This window comes from Poecilia mexicana, unplaced genomic scaffold, assembly GCF_051168715.1.
Source record: "Poecilia mexicana isolate PSO_F unplaced genomic scaffold, ASM5116871v1 scaffold_9, whole genome shotgun sequence".
NCBI classification, from domain to species: Eukaryota; Metazoa; Chordata; class Actinopteri; order Cyprinodontiformes; family Poeciliidae; genus Poecilia; species Poecilia mexicana.
The window spans coordinates 3,626,914-3,651,797 of record NW_028263378.1 but is presented as its reverse complement, the minus strand read 5'-3'; the positions used below and the strand labels follow the sequence as shown (position 1 = coordinate 3,651,797).

Sequence of the window (24,884 nt, the reverse complement as noted above, 5' to 3'; positions counted from 1 at the left end):
GCGGAGCTAGATCCACCCAGGCGTTTTGAATAGTGGAATAGTTGTCATGAGAATTAAAGGACTTCTCAAACAGGCTTGAAGGAGTCAAAGCAGGACTCCAGGTATGTTTTTGAAGAGGGCATCACAACATGATGTAAAGCTCAAAAAAGCGGATTTTACTTGTTACTGCCCTCTAATTCTCCTACCTCTCTGTGGACTCTGATGAACTCCCGGGGGTCACCTTTGGCCCACGGCGGGAGGATGACGTCACCCAGCTTGGTGCCGTTCTGCTTGGCACCTGAAGCAACAAACGGCAGAATAAGTGAAATCTCCTCCAGCTGAAAGTAGCTGACGGCGCGGATCGTCTCTGGTCACCCACCCAGATCAAAGTTATTGGAGTTCAGCAGGAACTCAGGCAGGTAGAAGAACTCTGGGATCAGCTCCTTGACGTCGGCCATGTTGTGTTTGGAGGCGGAGAGCCACGCCTCCCGGACGCTGTGGAACATCCTGTCTGCAAGGTCAAAGTGACCTCCCTGAAGGTCACAGAGACACACAGTTAAATCGTGGTTCCCAAACATTTTCAACACTTAAAGGGGTTTTTATTGTTTCCTTTTAAGTAACTAAACAAGTGTGTTGTTTTTCTTTCCCTTTTGTTTATTGTTTTTGGTTGTCATATTTTATTTTGAACATTTAAAATGTCTTCCAGTTCTAAATTATGGAAATGAGGCTAAACTTCAGAGCTATTTAGCTTTGCCTTTTGGCAAGCAGAGCTTTGTACCGATTGCTGTAATAATCAATATAAGCTCTGGAATTGAGGATCGAACCTGAAGTCTGAGGAAAATCTGCGTGAATGGCTCCATCCGGACCAAATACGAGGCAACGATCATGGCGGAGGAGTAGTGGGTCCCGTAGTGGTACGCTGGGGTTTCACCTGGACAGAGGAGTCAGCGAAGATCTGAGTAACATCAGGAAATAGCTGCACCATTTGTTTAGTTTGATGTAAATTCGCCAGTTTAATAACAGATAAAACTGCTGAATAATATTACTAAATACTAGCTTTTTGATGCTAACGCCAACTTCATGAGCGCTCTATGACTAACCCAAATCTGATTCTTTTGCCAAATCTGACTTTTTCACCGCAGTCTGAACGGCCCAATTCCAATCTTTTTTTACCCAAAAATAATCAGATTTGTGTCATGTCCATATGTGGAGCTAAGTGGGATACATATCTGATTGTTTTCAAAGTGTCTGCAGTCTGAACGGTCATGTCACTTAATGTAATTCTGCACCAGAAGAAGCAGACGCGGTAAATCAAACTGATAATTGTAATTATGAAATTAAGACAGACGTTTGTGTCACTGAAGCAAATTATAATCACAATCCCACTCTTGGCTCCACATCCTAACAAAAGGATGCAGTCAAAAGGCCGCTGCAATGCATTGTGCTTTCTTTTGATCAGCTTCCTCCTTCATGTTATGATCTTGTGACAATACTGTCGTCTCTCATTGCTGAACAAATTTAAAATCTTCCTTTTGCACATTCTGGCAACTTTGAGGATGAAAACCAGTCTGATGGTGATTGAGTTTCATTAGCAGTATGAACAAAAAAACCAAGCAAGTCAGATTTCAGTAAAAAATGTGAACTGAGCATGAAGAGGTTCGGCGGTCTCACCGTTGGGATCCTCCCAGTCTTTGTATCTCTTCTTGTACTGGGTGAGCCGGTCGTCGGTCTGGGCGCCCATCGGCTTGGCCAGGTTTCGGAACGTCTTTGGGTTGTTCAGGTCCAACTCCTGCAAATTTAAATAAACAACAAAAACTGAAGGCGGACCCAAATCCACAAACCTCGTTTTAAAGGTGAAACGCTTCTTTGCTCACCTCTGAGTCGAAGTCGGCCAGGATCCAGGGGAAAACCGGGTACTGCATCAGGTCGTTGTACGAGCGTCCCGCCAGCGTGTTCAGATGCATCAGGTACTGGAAGTTACTGATCTCGCCTCGCTGGAACACACACACACACACACACACACTCAGGAGGCGTCGATACAGGCATCAAGACTATAAATCCCAAACTAAAGATTCTTACCTCCCATCTTTGAGTGACTGACTTCTCACCAACCAGCGTGCTGAGAAGTCCAGACCTGAAGGAGACGAGGAGAAAAACTCAGTGGCTCTGAAATAAAGGGCTGATAGTCTTTATTATTATTGTTTTATTATTATTGTTATCATTATCATCATCGGTGCGGAGAAACAGATACAAGAGGAAATGTTATTTATGAGAACAGAGTAGGTGATTGTGATTTATGTAAAAAAAAAAACTGTAGTAAATTCCTTTCTGGTTATTTTTATGTGCAGAATAGCCTTAATAACTGAAATAACTAATTATTATGAGATAATTACCCTTGTTCGACGCTGGTGTTGGGCCTCTGGCCTGAAACAGACTCTGAGCTGTCAGCCAGCGACGGCACAACAGCCAAGAACCTGCAGAAAAAAAAAAACGCTGTTCAGCGTCTCCAGCAGGAGTAAAACTCATTTTCATTACCAAAGGTAACTCTACACTCTACCTTTGGTAAACTTTGTTGCGAACGCCTTTCTGGAAAGCCAACAAGTAGTTCCTTCCATCGGCTGAGAAAACTTCCACCGCCATCGGCTGAAAAGAAACAAAAACAAATCAAGGTTTTACACTAAAACATAAAACCTTCAACATTTGAGCATATTTAACAAAAACCTTTAAAAATCATAGCATTTCTGAAGTACACGGTGAAATAAAGTCACATTGGACTTTTGCTCTTCATTCATTTGGCTTTTTGTGCATTTAAACCAACTTATTGTTGGTGTTTTTGTTAATGATGCTAATTTTGTTTGTTGATGAAATTTTAAGAAAAATGATTGTTTATCCACAGTTATTAAAATTAAATAGATGCTATATTAGTGGGTTAGCTATTGATCAATAAAAACTGGAACACTGACCAATTTATTTGATGCATATTGATGTCTGTGATGTCGTTTCAGAATTGGTTACTGTATGATGTATTTATGATGTTTTCATGACAATGAGCTGCCTTCACTGCAAAAACAAAAATCTTACTAAATACTTTTGGTCTAGTTTAGTTAGTTAGTACATTTGAAACAAGACAAAACTAACTTACAAGTAACTTTTCAGCAAGAAACTGTTTTAAGTCAATAATTCCTTAATATCAAAGTACGGGTTCCACTGGCAGATTATTTCACTTGTAAAAACACATTTTTCATGTCATAACTGCAGTATTTTTAATCAATATTAAGGAATATTTGTCTTTAAACAAGCTCCTGTTTCTTGCTGAAAAGTTACTCATAAGTTAGTTTTGTCTTATTTAAAGTGTTATATGACATAATTGCACTAGAAACTAGACCAAAAATACTTGGTTTTCAATTGTGTTATTGAAGTGAAGTTGTTGAGATGTTCTATGTAAATAAACTTGACTGACTGATTAAATACAAATTTGTTATATGTATGGTCTACATGTGTAATAAATATAAGATTTTGTAGGTGGATCAGAACTGGGAATATTGATACGTTTATGCTTGTCAATATTCAGTCCCATGAATATTTAGTTTTGATTTTATGCTTCATGCTCTAAATTTTTTTGTACATCTTTAAAAAACAAATCATCAATAATAATAATAAAAAAATTCCAACTAAGAGAAGTATCACTGTAGATACTTATAGTCCAAACTGTTGAAAACTCTTCTAAATTTGAGCCTTTTAGCCCAGTTTATGATCCAATAACATCACTTTTCTTAGGTGCTTAATAAAAATATAGAAGTGGTATTTAAAGTACAAAAACAAAAATATATGTTAATTAAAACATGCCAACCAATTTACTTATAAAGTTGAATGTCTCAGACAGAGCTAACACTGCAGTGTGGAGGGTTTTGGGCCTGACCTGCAGCAGGTAGCGCCGCTTGTGAACCTCCTTGATGTCTTCGTAAGCAAAGATGCTGCAGGTTCTCTTCAGCTGGCTCTGGCCCTGCCGCGCCCCTCTGGGAATGATGGCCTCGTGCAAACTGGACACCAAGTAAACATAAGGATTCAGATGAAATTACGCAACAAAAACAGCACAAAAAATATAAAGGGAGAATAAAAATGTAAAACACTAATGAAGAAATATTTCCCATAAATTCATGATTGAAAGTCTGGTTAAAAGTTTGTAAATGTCTATAATTCTACTCTAACATGTCCCTGCAGAGGGATGACGTCACTCTGTCAGGAGGTAAAGTCTGGGTCAGAGGTCAGAGAGGAGACGGCGGCGGCTCACTTGGGCGGCAGGGTGTCGATGTCCCTGATCTCCCTGGAGACGGTCATGGTGTAGCCGTCGATGACGTAGAAATGCTCCTTCCCGAACAGCAGCAGACCCTCGCTGGTATCCAGGCCCTGCACCCTGGCACAGCGGTACATGTGCTGGATCTGGAGGAACAGGAAGAAAACAGATCACATGAATATAAACTGTGCGCGGAAACTGTTCAGAGGAAAAAAATGAACAGGAGAGAAACTGTGTGATGTGAGAAGAGTTGGTGAGAAAAAGAGACAGTTCAGAGAAAAACACTGCAGAAAAAATGAAACAAGGATGGAAGGAAAAAAACAGGAAGGGAGAAAATAAAGGATGAAAGAATTGAAAAAAAGTCCAGTATTCACAACAGGATTTGCTGCGCCGCACTGAATGGTGATTGACAGCGCTAAGATCCGCCTACTGGCTCTGACTGCTTGTTTCTAGTTAGCGCTGATTCAAGGCAGATGATATTTTGGATTATATGTCTCATAAACAGATAAAACCAATATGTAAAAAAATAATTTATAAACGTTGATTCTTTTGTAATGTTTGTTAAATTATGATTTTATTCTAATCATAAATATGTTGTTTATTCTAATAACATATTTATTATTATTGAGTTTATTTGATCGGGACAGACACACATCGACATGGATAAACTGAATAAAACAGTCCCATGTTTGTCATAGTGCAATAGCAACAGCTACTTTAAATATAATTTAAATGAACATATTTTAATTACTTTTTTATTATAGAAAAAAAAATATTTATTCTAAACAATATTTATTGTAATAAATACAATATGATTTTATTGTAATTCAACTTCTATGCACCATAAATCTGGAACAAACTTCCTGTAATGTTTGTTAAACTGTTGACTGCACTGTGTTTTCTTTGTAGCTTTATCACTTTGTGTTTTTATTACTTAAAGCAACTTGAACAAATAAAACAAATAAACTTGACTTGAGTTGTTATTTGTGGCAGAGTGTAATGGGGATCCTTAAATAAACAAAGCTGCTCAACAACATAAGATGAGCTTTTATTCCACAATCCAATAAGAAGAAAAACAGGAAACACTGAAATTCTGCAACCACAATAGCAGAGCAGATATCGATCAGAAATGTCTCCCCTCACCTTCTCCCCCTCCTCCAGGAGGCGCAGCAGGGACGTGTTGTCGGTCCTCTGCTCTTCTTCTGGACCTCCAGACTCCAGCAGCTGGTCCTGAAGCTGCTCCTGGCTGTCCTCGTCCGTGCCGTCAGCTGTGGAGCGAGACCTCTTCAGAGGAGCCTTCACCAGACCTGGAGGGCAGGAAGAGCAGGAAATAAACACACCGACAGGCAGTAAAATGGATGAGTAAGAAGCAAAACAGATGCTGACTAACCAAATCTATTATAAATCATTTAATATTTAAAAATTACATAATCAGATGGACCAAAATATACAGTTAAATGGAAATGGTCCTTAAAATATCACAATATTTTAAGGACCAAAATGACAATAATTTATACAAGGAACAAAAATTAATAAAATCAGGAAAAACATAATTTTTCAATTCAGTTTCTGTCAATAAAAAACTGACAACAAAAACAGCTAAAAACTGTTGAATTTCTGGTTAAAACATGTTTGTTTTTCATTCAGTGGGTAGAGAATCCAGAAATTTTACTCGAGAGTAGAAATACTTCATAATAAAATTACTGGAGTAAAAGTAAAAGGTACAGCGTAGTAAAAATACCCCTAAAAATATGTTTTATTAAAAAAGTTACTCATTTAAATGTAACTGAATAAATGTAACTAGTTACGACCCAACACCGGGTAAGATCAAACACGATTTTCAATTTTAATCGGAAAACATTAAAATAAAAAAATGTGGGCTTACTAAATATTTTATCTTTCTTGCTAGTATGCTACTAGAAGCTTTAATTAGGTCAAATCAAAGCTAAAATGTAGTTTCTATATAGGATTTTGTATTTGTCTGTGCCTCACCGCACATCACGGGTCGAACAGGAAATACTTGTATTAAATCTTTGTCACCTTTGACCCTAGCGATGGTGTCCTCTCCGTGCTCCGGCTCGTGCTGCGCCGTCTCTCCCTCAGTGCTGTGCTCCACGGAGTGCTGGTACATCCCCGGGTTTCCAGACAGCAGCCGCATGTAGTATTCCTTGCTGTCGTAGCTGATGGCCCGGCGGTACCGCAGCGGCTTCTGGAGGCGAACGAGAATCAAACCTGAGAGAGCCGCTCATATTTAAAGGTGCAAACATCAGACACATGCAGGAGTTAGTGATGATTTAATCCACAGCAGATGTACGTCGCATCAGGTTAGAGGAACCTGCAGTTCTGGAAAGAGTTAGGATTAGATCAGGGACAAATCAGAGCTCTTCCTGTACCAGTTTATCCCTCTGAAGTTTTTATGAACTCTGATCCACATATTCACTCCAAAAACAAAAGATTCCCAAGTATTTGTGTCTGTTTTTTAGTGCAAACATCTCAGTACAGTTAAAATAAGACAAAACTAACTTACACATAACGTTTCACCAAGATATAAGAGCCTGTTTTAACAATTCCTCAATAATGATAAAAAAAATATGAGATCCCCTGGCAGATTATTTAACTTATAACATGACATTTCTCCTCTGCTATAAGTTAAATAATCTGCCAGTCTGTTTTAATAACCCTTTCAATGTTGATGGGCAGCAATATTCGTCGTTATATTCATCGTCATAAACTAAGACTTTATACACTTTGATAATGTAAGAATGTGCAGAAAGTGAGAGCCGTGGTGCTTCGATACTTGAAGATCCTGGCAGAATCAGTGAATTCGCAGCCCAGCTAAAGCCATGCTGTATTTATTTTCAGCTGCAGATTTAAAACATGCGGCAAAAAAACTGATATGTGGGTAATTAGTCTGGACAGGGAGGGCAGGAGGGTACCTGAGCTGAGGGGAAGAGGGGCACCAGAGGGGGGAAGAAGGGCTGGAAAGGTCACAAAAACGAGGTTGAGACTGTCGTAAAAAGCTATGAGTGATGCAACACTTTTTATTTCTGTCTATATGTAAAAAACTAAAAAAAATAATCCACCATATGTATGCAAAACATTTTTTTTTACAAAATGCTTTTTAGCATTTTTAAAGACAAAAATTAAAATTCTTCCTGATCCTTATAGCTGCGATATGTAACTTTTATAAAGAATATGGTTTTATATATTTGTTAAAACTGTCACCATGTCATGGCCATTTACGATGGGCTGTTTATGGTCAAACCTACCAAAAATAACCAATCAGAGCCAGGAGGCGGGTCTTAGCGCTGTCAATCACGCTCCATCATTGCTAAATGTGTTAAAGTCAGGAAAACAACTTACCTTTACAGTAAAACTGTTTATGCACAGTTACAGGTGGCCATGCTAACTAGCCTTAGCATTCAGGATATTTTCGGACTGTGATTGACAGCGCTAAGCCCCGCCTCCTAGCTCTGATTGGTTGTTTCTAGTTAGCAATGGGAGAAAGTGGGTGAACTTGTAATACTATGACTTTATTGTGATATTTCGACTTATTCTCATAATATTGTGACTCTAAGAATAATCTGACTATTCTTGAAATATTATGACTTTACTCTCATAATTTACAACTTTAAAAAAAATGAAGCAGTATTTTGTGGGGGTTTTCTATTTGCTGTTATTGTTTCTGCTCAGTATCTTGTTTTGGAAATGATGCTGAAATTGTAAATAAACAAAACAAAACTAAAACAAAGACAGACATGTTGGTAACCAGCACTGATCTTGCCAGAATTTGTTCTTGACGTGGAGCTGAGTACCTGAGCAGAGTTGGTGTTGGTCTCGGTCTCAGGGATGTACGGGTAGTGGATGTAGAACATGTCGTTGCGGACCATCTTCTTCCTCATGCGGCACGGCCCCTCCGTCATCTCCAGCGTGAACTTGTCCAGGTGGGAGCCGATGGGCGGCCCCCAGAGGCCGCGCTCGCGCAGCAGCTCGTACTCGATGGCCGCCCACTCCTCCGTCACGTACTTCAGGGCGTTCTGCTGGCGCTGCCGGACACAAGATATGGACGGAAACTTTTCAGACACAATCCAGGTAAGTTTTCAGATAAAAATACAAACTAAAATTCACTGCAATACATTATTTGTTACTGTTATTAATGATGACTTGTGATCGTATGATTAGGCCTGTCAATAAATCAATTAATCGCATGATAAGTTAAAAACAAGCTCAATAACTTTTCTCTCTTTGTACCAAAAATCTTCAGTCTGGAGATTTTGTTTCACCTTTTTCTGGAGGATAATTTTGTTTAGAGAGACTTTATAATTCATTTAATTTGTTGTTTTGTTTATTTACTTTGGATATTTAAAATGTCTTCCAGTTCTAGTGTTAACTGTTAATTAAATTTAAAGTTTATTGGTCTCTGAGAACGTGTTCTTCCTTTATTATGTCATTAGGATTATATAACTTGAAAATAATCTCTAATTAACAATATTATCGTTTATCGTGATAAATGATAAAGCCCAGAGAGACATTTCCTGTGTGGCGTTTGGTACCTCTTGATGCTCTTTGTACTGCATAGCGACGAGGTCCCTAACGACGGCGATGTGGGTGAACATCCACTGGAACGTTTCCTGTCGGTCAGAACGGCCGCCGGGTTCAGCTCAGGAAAATCTTTTCATGTTTATTTTTATTTTTTTAAAGCTACCTGTGCAGACGGACTGTTTTTGTTCAGGCTGTTCTCCTTCTTGTTGCGCCGCACTCCGGTCAGCTTGGACAGGCCGAAGCCGCTGCTGACCCGCGACAGCTTGGACTGGGCCGCCGGCGCTGCCGCTTCGCCGCGACTGATGCACTTTTTCTCGTGGGCTGAGAAGAAAAAATAATAATGAAACAACAATCCGTGATTATTTACAGTGTTCACAAAGCCGCTTTAAGAAGCCAGATGGGTAACCAGAGTCTATCCACCCATCATTACATAATTTCTTCTTTCTTTCTTCTTTCTTTCCTCTCTTTCTTGCTCCCTTTCTTAATTTTTTTGTTCGTCCATTCTACCTTTCTTCTTTCCTTCCTCTGCCAATTCTTCCTACTTTCCTTCCTTCCTTCCTTAATTTCTTCCTTATTTAATTCCCCTGTCCTTCCTTCCTCCCTTCACTTTTGTCCTTTCTTCTGCTCTCTTTCTCTTTTTAAACATCTACCATCTCCATTGGCAGATTATTTCACTTATAATGTGTGAAAAGTTTTGTGTTATTAGTGAATTTATCTGCCAAAGGAACTGGCTTTTTTCATCTGTATTAAGGAATTATTTACTAAAACAAGCTTCTATCTTTTGCTCAAAACGTATTTACAAGTTTTGTCTTATTTGAAGAGTACTAGGACATTTGCTCAAGAAACTAAACCAAAACACTGGGTAGGATTTAGTATTTTTGCAGTGTGTGTTCCCGTCTGCCGTGTTGTTGCCGTGGTTTCTCTCACCCAGGTGGTTCTGCCAGCTCTTCAGGGCCGGTTCCTCCAGAGCGGGCCGAGCCGTGCTGATGTCCACGTGTCCTCTGTCATTGCAGGGCAGAGACACTTTGAAGATGTCCTCCAGCATCTGCCGCTTGCTGTGCATCAGCTCCGTCCAGACGCGGTTCACGGCCTTCAGCAGCAGCTGTCGTCCTGCACAGGAGGGACAATTTTTATTTCTAATGCGACAAAACCATGAAATAAACTTCAGATCAATTAAGAATCGTTTGTGCGTCTTCATTAGATCTTTCTAAAAGGAGAAATCTCCCCATCGGAGTGCCGTGTCTCACCCTCGCTGACGTCATGGCTGTGCGTGGAGTCGGTTTCGTTCTCTGCTGGCATCATGACGTGCCAGGTGGTCATCCTGGCCTCCGCCTCCAGACCGAAGCCCTCCACGCTGCTGCAGACACACAAACAGGGAGGGAACCTCACTGCAGAACTACTCTGTAAATAAATTTATACTCTTAATACATTCTGTAAAATCTGATATTAAAGCCAGAATCCTGAAATTCAAATCAGAATTCTGAATTTAAATGTCAGAATTACTAAAAATTATTTTTAGTAATTCAGAATTAACAATATTATCATTGAGAATTCTTCTTTTTTTTTTCCAGTGGCCCTAATCCTCTTCCATAAGAGATTTACGTTATAAAAAGCCATTATTAAGAAAAAATATGTTTCAGATCAAATTTAGACATGCCAATGTGTTGCGTCTTTAAATACATAAATAATGCTAATGCATTATTTATGTGAAGAAGGCCAATGCATAAATCTGCAAATGTTCAATGATCTTTGCTCCATATTCAGATTTAAACACATCAGAGATGTTCTATGTAAATTTTCCCCCCAAAACAACAAACAAAAAATAAAAAACCTCCTGGTACTTTTTGCAGTTGTGGGCTTCCGTACCTCCCGCTGTGCAGGCAGATGAAGCAGTGAGCCAGGCAGGCCACAAAGTCCTGGTCGTGGTTTCCGGGCCCCAGCACCAGATTGCGGTTGACGGTCAGGACCCGCAGGGCGTCCAGCAGCGCCACCTGCTGGGCCACCGTCTTGTGGGGCCGGCAGAGCTGGTAGAGCACGGTCCGGTTCAGGCAGTGGTAGATGGTGTCGAGAGAGAGACCCTGGGACCGCCTCTTGGACTGGAAGCGAAGGGAAAACGTGTTATAATGCCGCGGTCAGAATGGGAATAAAGCTGCAGAAAGAAGATAAATCTGCAGAGAAATTACCCAACAAGCCAGTTAGAGTTTAACTGTGAACACATTCTGGTTATATGAATACTAAAATAACTTTTTGACTGCTAACATGTTAAATCTATAAAATTCAGATGCGCTTTATGGCTTCTTGGGTCATTTCCTCTAAATAATCTCCTAATCTTATCCACTGCACAACAATCAAGTTATGCTGTATTTTTATATTTTTCTCAACTTAAAACTTTTATCCAAATCCATAAGATGAAGGTCTGATACTAACGATTACTTTAGTAATTGATTATTTGATTGATTATTCTAAAATTATTCAGAATAAAAATGAGCACATTCTGCAGATTTTTTATTTAATAATTTAGTCTTTTTTGTATCATAATAAAAATATGCTAAAAGATACAAACAAATAATTAAATTAACTTTTTAAATAAGAAAATAATAATTTTATTGCCTAAAATACATTTGTAGCAAAGGATACATCTGCAGCTAAAATATAATACTAACACCAACGTGTGAAAAGCTCAGCCGTTAACATGAATACAGTTTACCGATTAACCAATTAATAACCAATAACTGGATAGCAAAAGGTGTTTAAAAAGACAATTTTTATACACCATTTGAAATTGGGTGAAGCTTAAAATAAACCAATTCATTTCTGGGTTGAACATATTTACAGATAAATTTTATCTTAAATGCAAAATGTTTATTTTTTTCAGGATTTTTGGAATAATATCTGCTTGAATGTTACTCTTTCAGCAAATGGCATTTTTGAGTTTATACATGCCAGCGAATGATTAATGGATTATTTCAATAATCAATTCATTATGATTAATCTGATTAATCATTTCAGCTCTCATTTATTTGTTGCAGTTTATGTTCTTTCACTTCAAGCAGATTCAGGAGGAAAAAGGAAAAAGGCGTCTTCCTGGACGTTAATCTGCATTTCTCTGTTTATTGTCAGTTAATTCTGAAATTAATTGACAACATTATTAAATCCGACTAATTTTTCATCCCTAATTAGATGTAAACTAGATATCTATACCTTTATATCTATAAATATAGACACTAAAATCCCCAACTGTCTGACAAAGTTCCCCTAAATGCTTCAGCATTAATGTAATTTTGCTCATTTCAAGGTAAAATTGGCAGATATGGTTTCCATCCCCATGCATGCTGCTCCTCTAATCACATTCTGCAGATGGACTGGCTCCATTAACTGGAAAAAAGATTCAATCATTCAGCTCAGGCAGCTCACGAACCCGGGTCCATATAAAACGTTGCAACATTATATAAGTAATAACTTTTTAAAAAAGATCAGATTTTGGCTGTACCTGTCCGATCAGCTGCACGATGAAGTCCACCACCAGCTTGGAGTCCTTGTTGAACATTCCCTGCCACAGCTTGTCCACGACTCTCTGGGTGAAGTAGAAGACGTTGTTGACCAGGATCTGATAACTGCCGCCGGTGCTGAGCGGCAGAGAGGCGTCTTCACCTGGACGGAGACGCACAGAAGAGCACACCTGTCAAGTCCCACGTTTTGGCCGGGAAACTGTCGTTTTTTACCCCCTTTTTCCCGCCATCCTCCTGTATTAGTATTTTCCCGTAAACCTCTGCTGCATAATCATTTTAAATAAGAATTTCTGTGCCTCTCCAAACTAAATTAGGTCACTAATCGTGATAACGGCCTGCAGCAGCGGTGGTCTGATGGGGAGACATCGGGCACAGGGGCGGATTCAGCCTGGTGTCTCATCCAGTTGTTCTGCATGTCTTTCTGAGGAACAGGCTGGTTTCCCCCACTCTAGCAGAAGTTATGTTATGTGTTTTATGTGTTAAGGAAAAGTATTTTTGCAAAGCATGTTCATTTTTCTAAGGTTAATTATTTAAGGTTTGCAGATTATTTTGTTTCTAAAAGTAAAACCAAGATTTAAGTTCTGAAGTCCTTAAACATTACAATTTAGTCAACTGTTAACATTGAGTACAATCTGAGTCTGCTGTAATTCACACTGTCATCATAGCAGTCTGATTTTTAAAATGTTTGATTGATATTAAAGCTCTATTGGAGAGAATGTGGTAAAAGATACTACAGATGTGGATGTTACGAAAAGGTTTATTTGAATGTATGAACATTTTAAAGCTCACATGTTTCAGTTATTGGACACTAAAATACAGGAATTGGAGCTCAGGGAAATAACTATAAAATAAGTGTTTTGCAAAATAAAGAGATGCAAACTGGATGAAGGCGCTACACATTGTGTTCATTGCTGCTGCGCCTTTTCTGTATTTTCACAGACTTATCATGTTCTATCAATCCTGGGCCCAAAACCTAATACACTTTCTGGGATTATTAATTTAAAACAAGCTCCTTTATCTGAAGCTGAAAAGTTAACTGTAAGTTAGTTTGGTCAGATTTCAAGTGTAATAAGACATTTGCAGCAGCAATTAGACCAAAAATACTTGGAAGGATTTTGCGAATGAAGGATTCACTGGAGCAGAAGCTGCTGTAATTTGCTGCTTGTGGTCCATTTATAAAGCTTCATTAAGAGCTGAGGAACGCTCAGCGCCACATTACGTCCCTCTGGAGCCTCTTGCTAATTGAATTGTGTTGATTTTCTATAATTAAATCCCTGAGCTGAGAGCATAAAGCTGTGATTGGGAGATAAATTAACAGAACGCCTTCTTTTCCTCACTGTAAAAGTTGAAGGTGAAATGTGCCGACTGGTTAAAATCTGCTGACAACTGGACTTTGTACTGCAAAAACACAAAATCTTACCAAGTATTTTTGGAGTAGCTTCTAGTGCAAATACATAAGAACACTTGAAATAAGACAAAGCTAACTTACAAGTAACTTTTCAGCAAAATATTAGAGCTCATTTTAAGTCAATAATTCCTTAATATTTATTTAAAAAGTACTAGTTCCATTGGCAGATAAATTCACTTATTTATAAGTTAGTTTTGTCTTATTTAAAATGCACTAGAAACTAGACCAAAATTACTTGGAGGATTTTGTGTTTTTGCAGTGTGGGAAGTGTTTCAGTCTTGGCTCTGACCTAGAAGGACGTCTGCAGCCAGAAGATGCTCCATGACGCCGTCCAGGATGCTGGACTGAAACTCCTTCTGCTGGGTTCTGGTGGAGCGATCCGGGGAGGCCTGCAGTTTAAAACAGGATCAGGAGACGATCCAAACTTATAACCGGAGGTCGAGGTGTGAAGACAGCTGCCTGTACCTCCAGCAGCATGTCTATGATGGGCGTCTGCTTGCTGGCGGGGATCATGCACATGTTGTCCATGATCAGGACCCTCATGAAGTCGAACACATATTTTTTGGCGGGGTGGTTCGTCAGGGAGGTTTTGGAGCCCACGTTGCAGTATTCGGACTGGCTGCGGTTCATACCGGTGTCCCCAGCAAAGGCCTTGAACTCTTCGGTGGGAGAACCGGCTTCGTCGTCCAAATCGCTCACCTGAAGGCGATAAAAGGGAAACAATTAGTCTATTCAGCTTTACTGCAATAAAAATACAACTCTCATTCACCCAGTTCTCAATTTCAACCCCACAGAGGTTATAGAAGCCATAATTTCTTTTTTAACCCCTTCAATACTGTTAAGACTTCAATACTTAAGTCATTTTTTTAGCGAGAAACTTTATCACTGCAGCTGAAAGAGAATCTCCCAGACGGATCATCTGATTATTTATAGCATGATTTAGCCTTCAGTAAAAGAGACACTACTAATTCAGTGAAGTCACGTTTCTCTCACTGTGTGTCTCTGTGCAGAGCTCCACACACTCACCATCTCGGAGTACGGCCTGATGTTAAAGGGGAAGACGGTGGCCGCCAGGGCGCAGAGGAACTCCGGGCTGTGCCACATCGGGGCGAGGTCGGCCACGTTGTGGTAAAGGTACCTAAAGAACTGCATGAGGGTCACTGGGTACTCCCGGAGCCAGGAGCCTTCCTCCTCAGACTGCCAGGGCTGCAGGGAAACACGACAAATATTAAATGTCCACCAAGGCCTCAGCAGCTGTCACTTCAAACCTTAAATCCTTCCATTCAGAAAAACAAAGATGGTAGAGTCATTTCTGCTGTTTTATTGGGAACCTTAAGAGAATAAAGACAGATTTTAAGGTTTTAAATGGTTTTTAAAGAGGACAGAACATGGAGAAATGTAGGTGTTAACCAAGATGAGTTGGAAAAGTATAAATTCCCCTCGACTACAAACTGAATTGGGAAGATTAATCCCAAAAATTTCATAAATTCAAGAACAGACAACACTGATTGAAAAATCTTTTGACTTTTTTTTGGTAAATTCAAGTTTTCTGGCCAGAACCAATTAAATATCATGACATTTACTTAGTAATAACATGATTGACGTTTAACTTGTGTCGATTTCCTTCATTCCTTAAAGCTGATGAAAAATGTGGTTTCTGACCAGGTTGAGCATGCTGCGCAGCATGGCCAGCAGCAGGAAGGCGGCCTCGGTGCAAACGCTGTGGATGGAGCCGACCACCGCCCCGCTGGAGGCCGGCATCCCGAAGATAAACGTCCAGATGGAGTCCAGGTCAAACTGACAGTGAAAACACACAAACCAGCTCAAGTTAGACTCAAACTGACTTAACACTTAACTTAAAAAAATGAATTACGGGTATATTTTAGGTAGAGACAAATCGTCCCCCGATTTCCTTAATTTAGGTAAAATTTGTTGCAATATTTAGAGACTTTTCAAGCCAAAAATCAGAATCAGGAGGTCAAGTTTTTTAAAACAACAAAACTTGCAGTCAGTGCACCCCTAGATATAGCAATTATTTTAGTTTTAGCTAACGGGTAACCATCAGCCTGCCACTCCTCTTTTTTTTCCAAGACTGAACACTGCTGGAACAAAAACAGTAAAAACTGTAATTAAAAGCTCAAATAAACCCAGTTCCCAATTACATAATATCAAAAATAACGGTGGGCCAAGTATTAAATACTGAGGACCCCCAGAAGTTAAAGAATCTTCACAAAGGGATTTTTTAAAATTATTGTTGTGTATTTGTATTACTATTTGTTCTTCTTGATTGCAGTGTGATGTGACGTCTTCTGGTTTTTAGCAAGAAACATAATTTTGATTCCTCGTTTGTATTGTATGGCAATAACTTTGACAAAAATAGCAGTTTTTTTTTTTTTTTAACAGAGAAACGTTTTTAAATAAGAAGAAAACTAGTCCACCGTAGAGCTAAGAATGCTAACGGATGATTAGCTTTCCCTAGAAAGGCTAGTTCATTTGAATATTTTTAGAGGTACTCGTGAGAGTAAAGTAAAAGAAAATGGGCATACTAACATGTACCTGCAGGCTGTCTGGCAGCTCAGTGACAGGCTGCTGCAGGAAGAGAGCCATGAGAAGGAAGTAGAGCTCAGGAACATTCGTGTGTTTGGGCAGCAGCGTCTGCAGAACAGGGAACCCTGGGAAATGGCAGGCGTCCTTGTTGATTTCTCGCACTGTAGACCGTCCGCCGGCGCTGCGGCCGACGTTGAAGCCTAGAGATGAAGGTGGGGGAGCAGAACGAGGAGTGAATAAAGCTGGGAGGCTGATGCACCTGCAGGGAGATCTAAACTGGACTTCTGCACCTGGTTTGGGGTTCAGAGGAGCTAAAATATTTCGGCTAGAACTCCAAATCAGAACGAAACTAAGGGGTTCCTTTCAGCACACATTCGGCATAAGGGGGGAAGTTCTGGAAGCAGAACCAATGGTTCTCAACCTGCGAGTCAGTTTGTATTCTCAGGTATTTAAAGGGGCAGCATCATGTAAAAGTGACTTTTTTGATCTTTACACCATGTTATGATGTCATTTCCTAATAAAAACAAACCTGGAATGTTGCTTTGATTCTTTCATGCAAACCCTTCAATCTCCATGGCAACCACTCAGTTGCTAAACGCCTGAGTGGACCTAGCTCCGCCTTCGAGGACGAAGCTCCGCCTTTGAGCAGCAGCTTTCAATCTTCCAAGCTTGCAACTCGCAGAGCAGCTCTCCACTGTGACTCCCCCACTTGGCTCCTACAGACTAGCTACGAGCAATTAGCAAACACCTGATGGAACTGGGCATCTACTGAACTCACAACTATTTCTTAGTGTAACCCTGGTAAAAAAAAAAAACGTTGTTAAAGGGTCAATCAAGGAGCAAGGCTAAGATGACTTCCTGAAGGCAGCGCTTCAGGAAGAGCAGAAGCTTCTTAAAGACACAGAGGCCCAATTTAAAGATGTTAAATTACAATGTCAAATTTCTTTTAAGTAATATTTGATATACATAGCATTTTTATATCAACTCAAGGTAACATAGTTAATTGACTGTGTTGTAAAGCTGCACTTTGTGCATGGAAAACAAATAACACTGCCCCTTTAAAGTATTTTGGGAGGGTTTCTGAAACTAGGGTAGGTTGAAAACCACTGAGCTCAGGAGGAACTATGATTTCTGCAGCGGGGGGGACAGGAAGGCGAATAATAAGAGGACGAACCCTTGGCTGTGCGGCGCACAAATTGAGCAGCTTTCTGTTTACTGAACGAAGGCCAGCTCCGACGGAAAGCGTTGCCGGAGTGCGGAGAGTCGTCTGCTGAGCCATGTTACAACATACAGGGTTTTACGCTAGACATCAAACCTCCGCCTGTTCATGTTCATGCAACAAAACCACCTAACTTTAGCTAAACTGAGGTTTGGATCTGCGTCAAAGTTTGATTCGTGTGGTGAAACGGCGCTCTGCGCTCACCCAGGACCGTGCCGATCTTATTGGTCAGGACGGAGTCGGTGTGGTCCAGCCAGCCGCCTCCGCTCAAGCCCTCCCTGAAGCGGTTCAGGATGGGCTGGTTGGACAGCAGCACCACCAGGATCCGCAGTGCCACCGTCACCGTGGTCGAGTGCAGATGCTCCTCCATGAACATCAGCAGCCAATCGAAGCCCAGCGTTCGCACAAACTCCTCACACGCCCTGCAGAAGCAAAGAGAGTTAGATCAACCGTAAGGAACAAACCTCTGTGTTTCCTGGACAGGTTCCTCCATCAATCAATAATGTTTATTTCAATGCAGTTCAAATTGTTTTACATGATAAAAACAGAAAAATACAAAGTCATAAAAAAAACATCAGTCAGCAATAGACAAAACTGATAAACATTACATTTTGATGAGTGCCATCATCAAAACACATCTGATATGTCGGCCAATATTTCATATTTTATGGCTCAAAATCAACTCTAGACATAAACAAAAAGTTGTTGACACTGCAAAAAGTAATTTTTGTCTACTTTCTAGTGCAAATATCTTAGTCCACCTGAAATTAGACAAAACTAATTACATGTAACTTTTCAGCAAAATAAAGTAGCTTGTTTTAAGTCAATAATTAATTAATATTGATTAAAAAATACTGGTTCCGTTGGCAGATTGTGTCCGATTGATTATTCATAGCATTTATCTGCAGCTGAAAAATACTTCAGCCTTTTCTGAAGTATTTTTTCTGGTTAACATCATTACAGCATAGGGCTGATTTTTTTCTGTTAACTGTTTAATTATTGCATAACCAAAGGTGTTTAATAGGATATTTTTTTGTGCAAAATTTGAATCAGGCGAAGCTGAAATGATGCCACTTGGAGTTCTAGGTAGAAAATATTAATAAAGATCGTTTTTTATCTTAAATAGACAATGTATAAACTTTTAGGAAAGTTTTGGTTTAATTACCGTTTTGGATGTGATATTGTTTCAGCAAATTGTCCTTTTTTGAGTCTGTATACTATAACTTATGATTTATCGATTAGTAAGTAGTTGACTACAATCGATTCATTAATCGTTACAGCCATAATTTATTTGTTGCAGTGTGTGTTCTTTCACTTCATGCAGATTCAGGAGGAAAACGGCGTCTTACTGGACGTTAACTGTGCATTTCTCCTTCGTAGTGAAAAGCAGCTTCAGCAAATTGTCCAGAAGTCGATTCCTCAGCAAGATCAGACTGGCTGACAGGAGGCCGCCGAAGTCGTCGTCGTTACCTGCAAACAGAACAACGTTTCCAGAAATCACATCTAAGGCTCGCCGTTTATTTCCAGATCATTCACTACTGAAATACTGCAGGGGAAGAAATTCAATAATAATCACCTCCATCTATCTTCTCCTCGTTGTTGATTTCCATGACAACAAACTTCTCACACACAGCGAAAGTGGGGAGAGTCGAGGAGATGAACTGGCCAAACCTGGGAGGCAGAAAAACAAACTTTCCGTTCCTCATTCTCTTCCAGTAACTTCACATTCTACATATTTTAAAAGAACTGCTGTATAAATCAAGGAAGCTGATCTAATATGAACAAATCTACACTCTGTTCAAATGCTAGAATTTTGTGGCGTAAAAAATGAGATAATGAAAAATCATCTAAATTTGTTTTCCAGCGTGATTGTGATGTATTTTCTATTAAACTCAAAGGTAACAAAGCAAATCTGCTACAGGGGAACTGATGAAGCTACCTGGTTAAAACGTTTAAAGCATAAAGCTTGAAACTCATATTTTTGCTTTGGATTCCTTCAAAAACACTTATAACTGCCTATTTCAATAGTTCAAACACCAAATATCCTTTAATATGCATTAATACACACTGTGGAAACCATATAAGCACTGCTGCAGAAGCTAACATCTAGCTTACAGCCACTCAGGATCAGTGTGTGTGTATGCCTGTGTGTGTGCGTGCGTGCGTGCGTGCGTGTGCGTGTGTGTGTGTGTGTGTGTGTGTATGCCTGCGTGCGTGCGTGCGTGTGCGTGTGTTCACCTGAGCAGGTCGTATGGGTTGGGGAAGCCTTGCAGCAGCAGGCTGAGGACGTTACTGATGGCAGCCACCGTTGGCTGCGACAGCGACGTGTCGCGCAGCGTCAGCAGCAACCTGGGGATCAGCTGAAACTCGCGCAGCAGTTTAGCGTTTTTTGCTGCTTCACTGTTTGAGCAAAACAAAGTTCATTTTATTTTCACACAAGAAAGCAAACAAACAAACACAAAAAAAAAGTTAAAAGCAGAATTTTATTTTAAGAGATTTTTAAAAATGTTTGATTCTTGCCTGGACTCGGTCAGCAGCTCATTGAAATGCTCAAAGAGAGACAGGTGGAGTTCGTAGGGGGCATGAAGCCAAACCTGAGGGGCAGAAAGACAACACTGTAAAACCTAGTTGCTTCTCCTTGATTAAAAAATAGACGCAAGCTCTATTTAGTTTTTATTAAATTAACTGATTGAGTGACATTAACTTGTGCAATTTAAGTGAGTGTAAATTAAGTTAACTTAATAAATCTGAGTATGTTGTAATTAATTAAATTATTTTATAGAAATAAAACAAGCATTTTGTATTAAAGGTTTTTTATTTTTTTTAAATTCTATTAAAAAAATCTTGTATAATGCTTTTTTCTACAGAAAAGCTCTTTAACCTTTTGTATAAACTTTTTTGTATTTTTTTATACAAAGAAAATGTTTTATACAAAAAATGAAGCTTTGTTGTATAAAACTTGGTTTAGTCAGTTGCTAATGCAGGTGGCACGAGTTTGGATTAACCAAGTAAATTATTATATAATTTATATAATTATATATTATAAACCTCCCCCCAAAGAAATCACAGGTATAATAGTGACCAAACCTTGACCAAAGTCAAATTATATTCACTCATTTTAAAATAAATTAAATACAATACTACAGTTTACAATTTTTGCCATGTCTGTTGTTATAAACGTTTGCCACCCTACAATCAGCAAAGTAAAACATTTCAGTGAAAGAATTAAGAGTTAAAAGCTCCTCAAAGCAAATGTTCTCACCTCAAAGTCACAAAGTAAGTCCTGAAAAGCGGTGGAGTTGGGAATGATGGAGGTTTCATGGCCGCTGTCCACCGTTCCCACCAGAGAGAAGGTGAGGTGGAGGATGTGGCTGTTGAGCAGCGAGCGCTTCTTCTTTAGCAGCATAGCTAGCAGCTAAAGGGAGAAAACAAAATGAATCCACTCTTTAAATTTGTTCTTTAAGTTTAAAGAAGTCTGTGTCTTCCTCGTCTGATGGATTCCAGTCAAAAATGCTGTAATAGCAATGATATACCAGCTGGGGGCGACATATTTCACAACAAAAATTCAAAAGAAGAAAATGAGCACGGCTAAAGCAAGGCATGGTTAAGATTATTCTAAGATCTCTACTAAAGATAACGTTACACAACATTGTTAACACTTTAGGTAACTTTTGTAACCTGATTAGCAAAGTAGCTCAGGTTAGCATCGAACAGTGCCTATTAGTCACCATAGCTTGTGATGCAAGCCTGCCGCAGTAACCAATAAACCAATCAATCAAATGATAAATTCAAATAAGCTTGATAATTTCCATTTGTAGGATTTATGATTTTTCTCTCTTTCTACCAAATATTGGGTGATAAAAGTCTCAAGTCTGGTGCTTTGGTCTCAACTAGAGGCTTTTTTGAAGGACATTTTTGTTAACAGAGACCCTAGGAACTATTTTATTTGTTAGTTTGGTTATTTTGTTTATTTACTTTAATATTTAAAATGTCTTCTAGTTGCAGTGTTAAACATTTGCTAGAAATTAAAGCAACAATATTATCAGTTATCAGAATAACTTCTCTGACAATTTATTGTCCAGAAAAATTTGCTATCGTGACAGACAACAAATTTTGGGTACCATTACTATGTATTGAATTGTCAATGAAACCAGACTGTTCCGATGCTGGATGAGCAGAGTTGCGAAAATTGTCAAAGCGCAATTATTTCTTACCTGAAATTCATAAAATATGACTTAAATTAAAGCTTGATAGGTGGAATATGGTTTCTGTCAGTTGTGTAATGAAAAGAGGACTAAACAAATTTCTCTTTTGCATAGATCCCACTCTAAAAGACATTTTTTTTAAATACTTCATGTAATATTTTATCCTACATCATGCCTGTCATGAAGTAGTCCAGCTCATTTGTTGAACTTTAGGAAATTACAGCAGCCACATTTTGCCCAGCAGAGGTAAAAAAAATCAACCCTGAACCACTCCCATTATTTTTTTCCTGCCCTTGCTGCTAACTCTACTCGGTTGCTATGGCAACCGACTGACAACAGCTCTACCAGCCAAAAGTTTGAGTGTGTCAGGCATCTACATTTGATTTTTTTTTTTTTTTTTGCAGTTCCAAAATAGGAAGCGAATCAAGAATTCAATAAAAAGATAAAACGGAATTAAAAAAAAATTCACATCACAAACTTTGTGCGAAGACTGCAGATGCAAACGTAGGATAAATCTCCATTTGTAAAATGTTTGATCTTGTCCGTAATTCTGTTACTGTGACTAAAAATCACCAGTGACCCACCTGGTAGCCATTGATGCGCTCCATCTCCTTACTGGCCAGAGGGTTGCTCTTCACAACACACACCAACGCTTTAACAGCCGCATAGAGCCCCTCCACATCCGACGCCATGGCAACCAGGCCCAGGATGGCCGCGGCGCCGCCAACGTACTGCAGGTTGGTGGCAACAGGTTTGGGAACGAACGTACGGACACCTGAGAGGGCAAGAAAAGTGGAGGAAGTGTAATTTTCTTGATTCAGAGCTGCAGTAAGCAGCTTTGAAACTGGTTTAAGGAACTGGTTTACCTAAATATCCGATGACGGCGGCGCCAACGGTACGAGCGGGCCCGTTGAGGTGGCCCGCAGCGTTATGAATCAGCTTGACAGGAGTGGCGTTTTCATGGGAGGACACAGCGAGCTGAAGAAGGAAGGAGGCAGTTCAGTTTCGCTCAGTGTATGATAAGCCTGGCGGGCCACCAGGCTTTACTTGTTCCCCCACCAGGGTAACCATTGTTTATTTATTACAGTCTTTTTAATAAAACAGTATAAACAGTCATGTTTTATTCACCAGTTCAGGTTTTTATTGTTCTATACACAAACAACTTCAGTATAAAGCGACAAGTTACAGAGAAAGGATGAAAAAAATGTTGTAGACTTTAACTAGGATGAAACAACTGAAGTGCAAACATTTTTATTTATTTTGGGTCACTGACTGCAGTTTTCTGGCTGATTCCCGATTACCAGTCTTTGAAAAGCCTGATCTGCTAATTCCGATTTTGGTCAACACCAATATTTTTGTGTGAAATGTTGCTAAATATAGCAAGAAAGTTGCTAGGATGACAAGAGTGGGGTTGCACAGATTTCCTTCACTTCGGGGGATTGGTGACCAGCCGATACGTTTATGTGAAGCAGATCTTATACCCAGATCTTATGTGTCACCCAAAGGTCTAAAAATTAGCCACTGCCCTCTTCCGCTCTGCAGTGAGAGAGGTCTGATGGACCGGCCCACCAGGTAATGTTCGCACGTTTGCAGTTAACAGTATTTCTGGTTTATTCTGCTCTCCATATTTGATTCACATGAGATATTGGCTCAGTATTTCTCACCTGCTTGGCGATGGCTTTGCTGTCCAGTTTGTTGTAAACTTTCCTGATTTTAGCCACAGTGAGCGTTGAGACGGAGAGTCCATAGAGGCTGAAAGACACTTTCTCCTCTGGTACCAGAGCCACCGGAGTGGCAGGCGCAACCTCCGTCTTTGTGTCTTTACCTGTAAAACGATAAATGTTGGTGAAAAGCAAAGAGAAAACCCACCTGTATGGGTGGAAAGATGGTGGAGTTAGTGATATCACAGAGGGTTCGCTCACAGGGCAAGTAGACAGCCTGAAAGCTGCCCACATAGTTTGGTCCCAGTTCAAAGATGGCGGCCACGCTGGTGGCTGGTAAAACCTCCTCCAGGAAGTGGCTGGCCCCCAGACGCCACACCAGGCTGGACAGCTGGCGCTGCGCGGGCGGCGTGCCGATGTAGCCGTAAACGGTGCTCACCACAGGCGGGTTGGTGGAGCCCGAGCCGCCCGGAGTGCTGTGGATGTAGTGAATCTGGACCGCAGGAGGAACGGTGGGAAAAAAAAATTTAAAAAGAGATGTAAAGGAGGAGGAATTATGAGTTCAGTTTACACATGTTATAAGTGAAATAATATGCCAGTGGAATAGGAGGAGTTAAGGTGTGATGGCACCCCAAACACCTGGGGGCAGCAGATCTTCATCATATGACGCTTCAATTGGGGCATTATGCCATTATATTTCAAAATAAAACACCACAAAAATATCCTTTTCAAAAAGTAACTCGAAGGTTTAAAAAAGTTCAATCCAGTTTTTACATGTGGCAATAATGTATGTTAATATATAATGTAAATAATCAACGGCTCATGGCAGAAAAACTAGCAAAAATGCAGGTTTTTTGTTTTACATCCTCTTATAGCTCAAAAATAAATTATAATCAGTTAAAATTGTTATCCATATCTACATATATAATGAAAAAACTCATCTTTCATGTAACTCGTTAAATATTTAAACCAAAATAGAGGAAATAAACCAATCTGTTGTTTTGACAAGCAAAAAGTCTTTTAACCCAACCAGCTTTTTATGGAAATCCAGCACGTGATTTTAACCAATCTGAGCCACGTAGCAGCGGAGCATCGTTGCCTGCATGTTGACCTCAGCAGGAAATGAAACCGCTGTTATCAGTGTTGCAGACAGGAAGCTGTGACTTGTGGTTTGGTGTTTAATCTCAGGGGGGAAATCTAAAGTCACCCCCGACCGCAGACCACATCACAGTCTGCTGACTGCTGCATGAACCGGCCAGCAGAAAGGCGTCGGTATCGGCTAAAACCAGGGTTTTACAATGTTAGCTGAGAGGATTTTTGTTTAGTGACAGAAACTTTGTGTTTTGTCCAAATAAAGATCAGATACATCCTGATTTATTACAAAGAACTTCTCATTCTTTTTAATGTCTAACTTTTTACCGATCAGCTTTCTTAATTGCAGTAAAGCAACATCATCTGCAGAGACGAATCAATGAAAGAGTCTAAAATAAATTCCTCAAACTGACCTTATTTCTATGAAT

At 39.7% G+C, this 24,884-nt stretch overlaps 1 protein-coding gene across 1 annotated transcript in view; it reads right to left on the bottom strand.

Moving 5' to 3' along the window:
* wdfy3 (WD repeat and FYVE domain containing 3) overlaps positions 1-24,884 on the bottom strand; it is a 93,714-nt gene that overhangs the window by 11,208 nt on the left and 57,622 nt on the right. Inside the window, exons 22-55 of the mRNA XM_088008630.1 lie at positions 23,626-23,857; positions 23,368-23,528; positions 22,570-22,681; positions 22,288-22,478; positions 20,761-20,913; positions 20,019-20,092; positions 19,737-19,898; positions 19,075-19,169; positions 18,848-18,968; positions 17,703-17,920; positions 16,283-16,479; positions 15,395-15,529; positions 14,759-14,938; positions 14,198-14,431; positions 14,022-14,121; positions 12,306-12,466; positions 10,682-10,911; positions 10,063-10,172; positions 9,743-9,925; positions 8,979-9,136; positions 8,827-8,904; positions 8,089-8,319; positions 6,314-6,482; positions 5,417-5,580; positions 4,271-4,419; positions 3,899-4,019; positions 2,537-2,622; positions 2,373-2,453; positions 2,059-2,113; positions 1,854-1,973; positions 1,651-1,768; positions 804-910; positions 359-512; positions 186-277 (exon numbers count right to left, since the gene is read on the bottom strand). Of these exons, the coding sequence (XP_087864756.1) occupies positions 186-277; positions 359-512; positions 804-910; positions 1,651-1,768; positions 1,854-1,973; positions 2,059-2,113; positions 2,373-2,453; positions 2,537-2,622; positions 3,899-4,019; positions 4,271-4,419; positions 5,417-5,580; positions 6,314-6,482; positions 8,089-8,319; positions 8,827-8,904; positions 8,979-9,136; positions 9,743-9,925; positions 10,063-10,172; positions 10,682-10,911; positions 12,306-12,466; positions 14,022-14,121; positions 14,198-14,431; positions 14,759-14,938; positions 15,395-15,529; positions 16,283-16,479; positions 17,703-17,920; positions 18,848-18,968; positions 19,075-19,169; positions 19,737-19,898; positions 20,019-20,092; positions 20,761-20,913; positions 22,288-22,478; positions 22,570-22,681; positions 23,368-23,528; positions 23,626-23,857 (4,932 nt within the window). The remainder of the gene's footprint in view (positions 1-185; positions 278-358; positions 513-803; positions 911-1,650; positions 1,769-1,853; positions 1,974-2,058; positions 2,114-2,372; positions 2,454-2,536; positions 2,623-3,898; positions 4,020-4,270; positions 4,420-5,416; positions 5,581-6,313; positions 6,483-8,088; positions 8,320-8,826; positions 8,905-8,978; positions 9,137-9,742; positions 9,926-10,062; positions 10,173-10,681; positions 10,912-12,305; positions 12,467-14,021; positions 14,122-14,197; positions 14,432-14,758; positions 14,939-15,394; positions 15,530-16,282; positions 16,480-17,702; positions 17,921-18,847; positions 18,969-19,074; positions 19,170-19,736; positions 19,899-20,018; positions 20,093-20,760; positions 20,914-22,287; positions 22,479-22,569; positions 22,682-23,367; positions 23,529-23,625; positions 23,858-24,884) is intronic.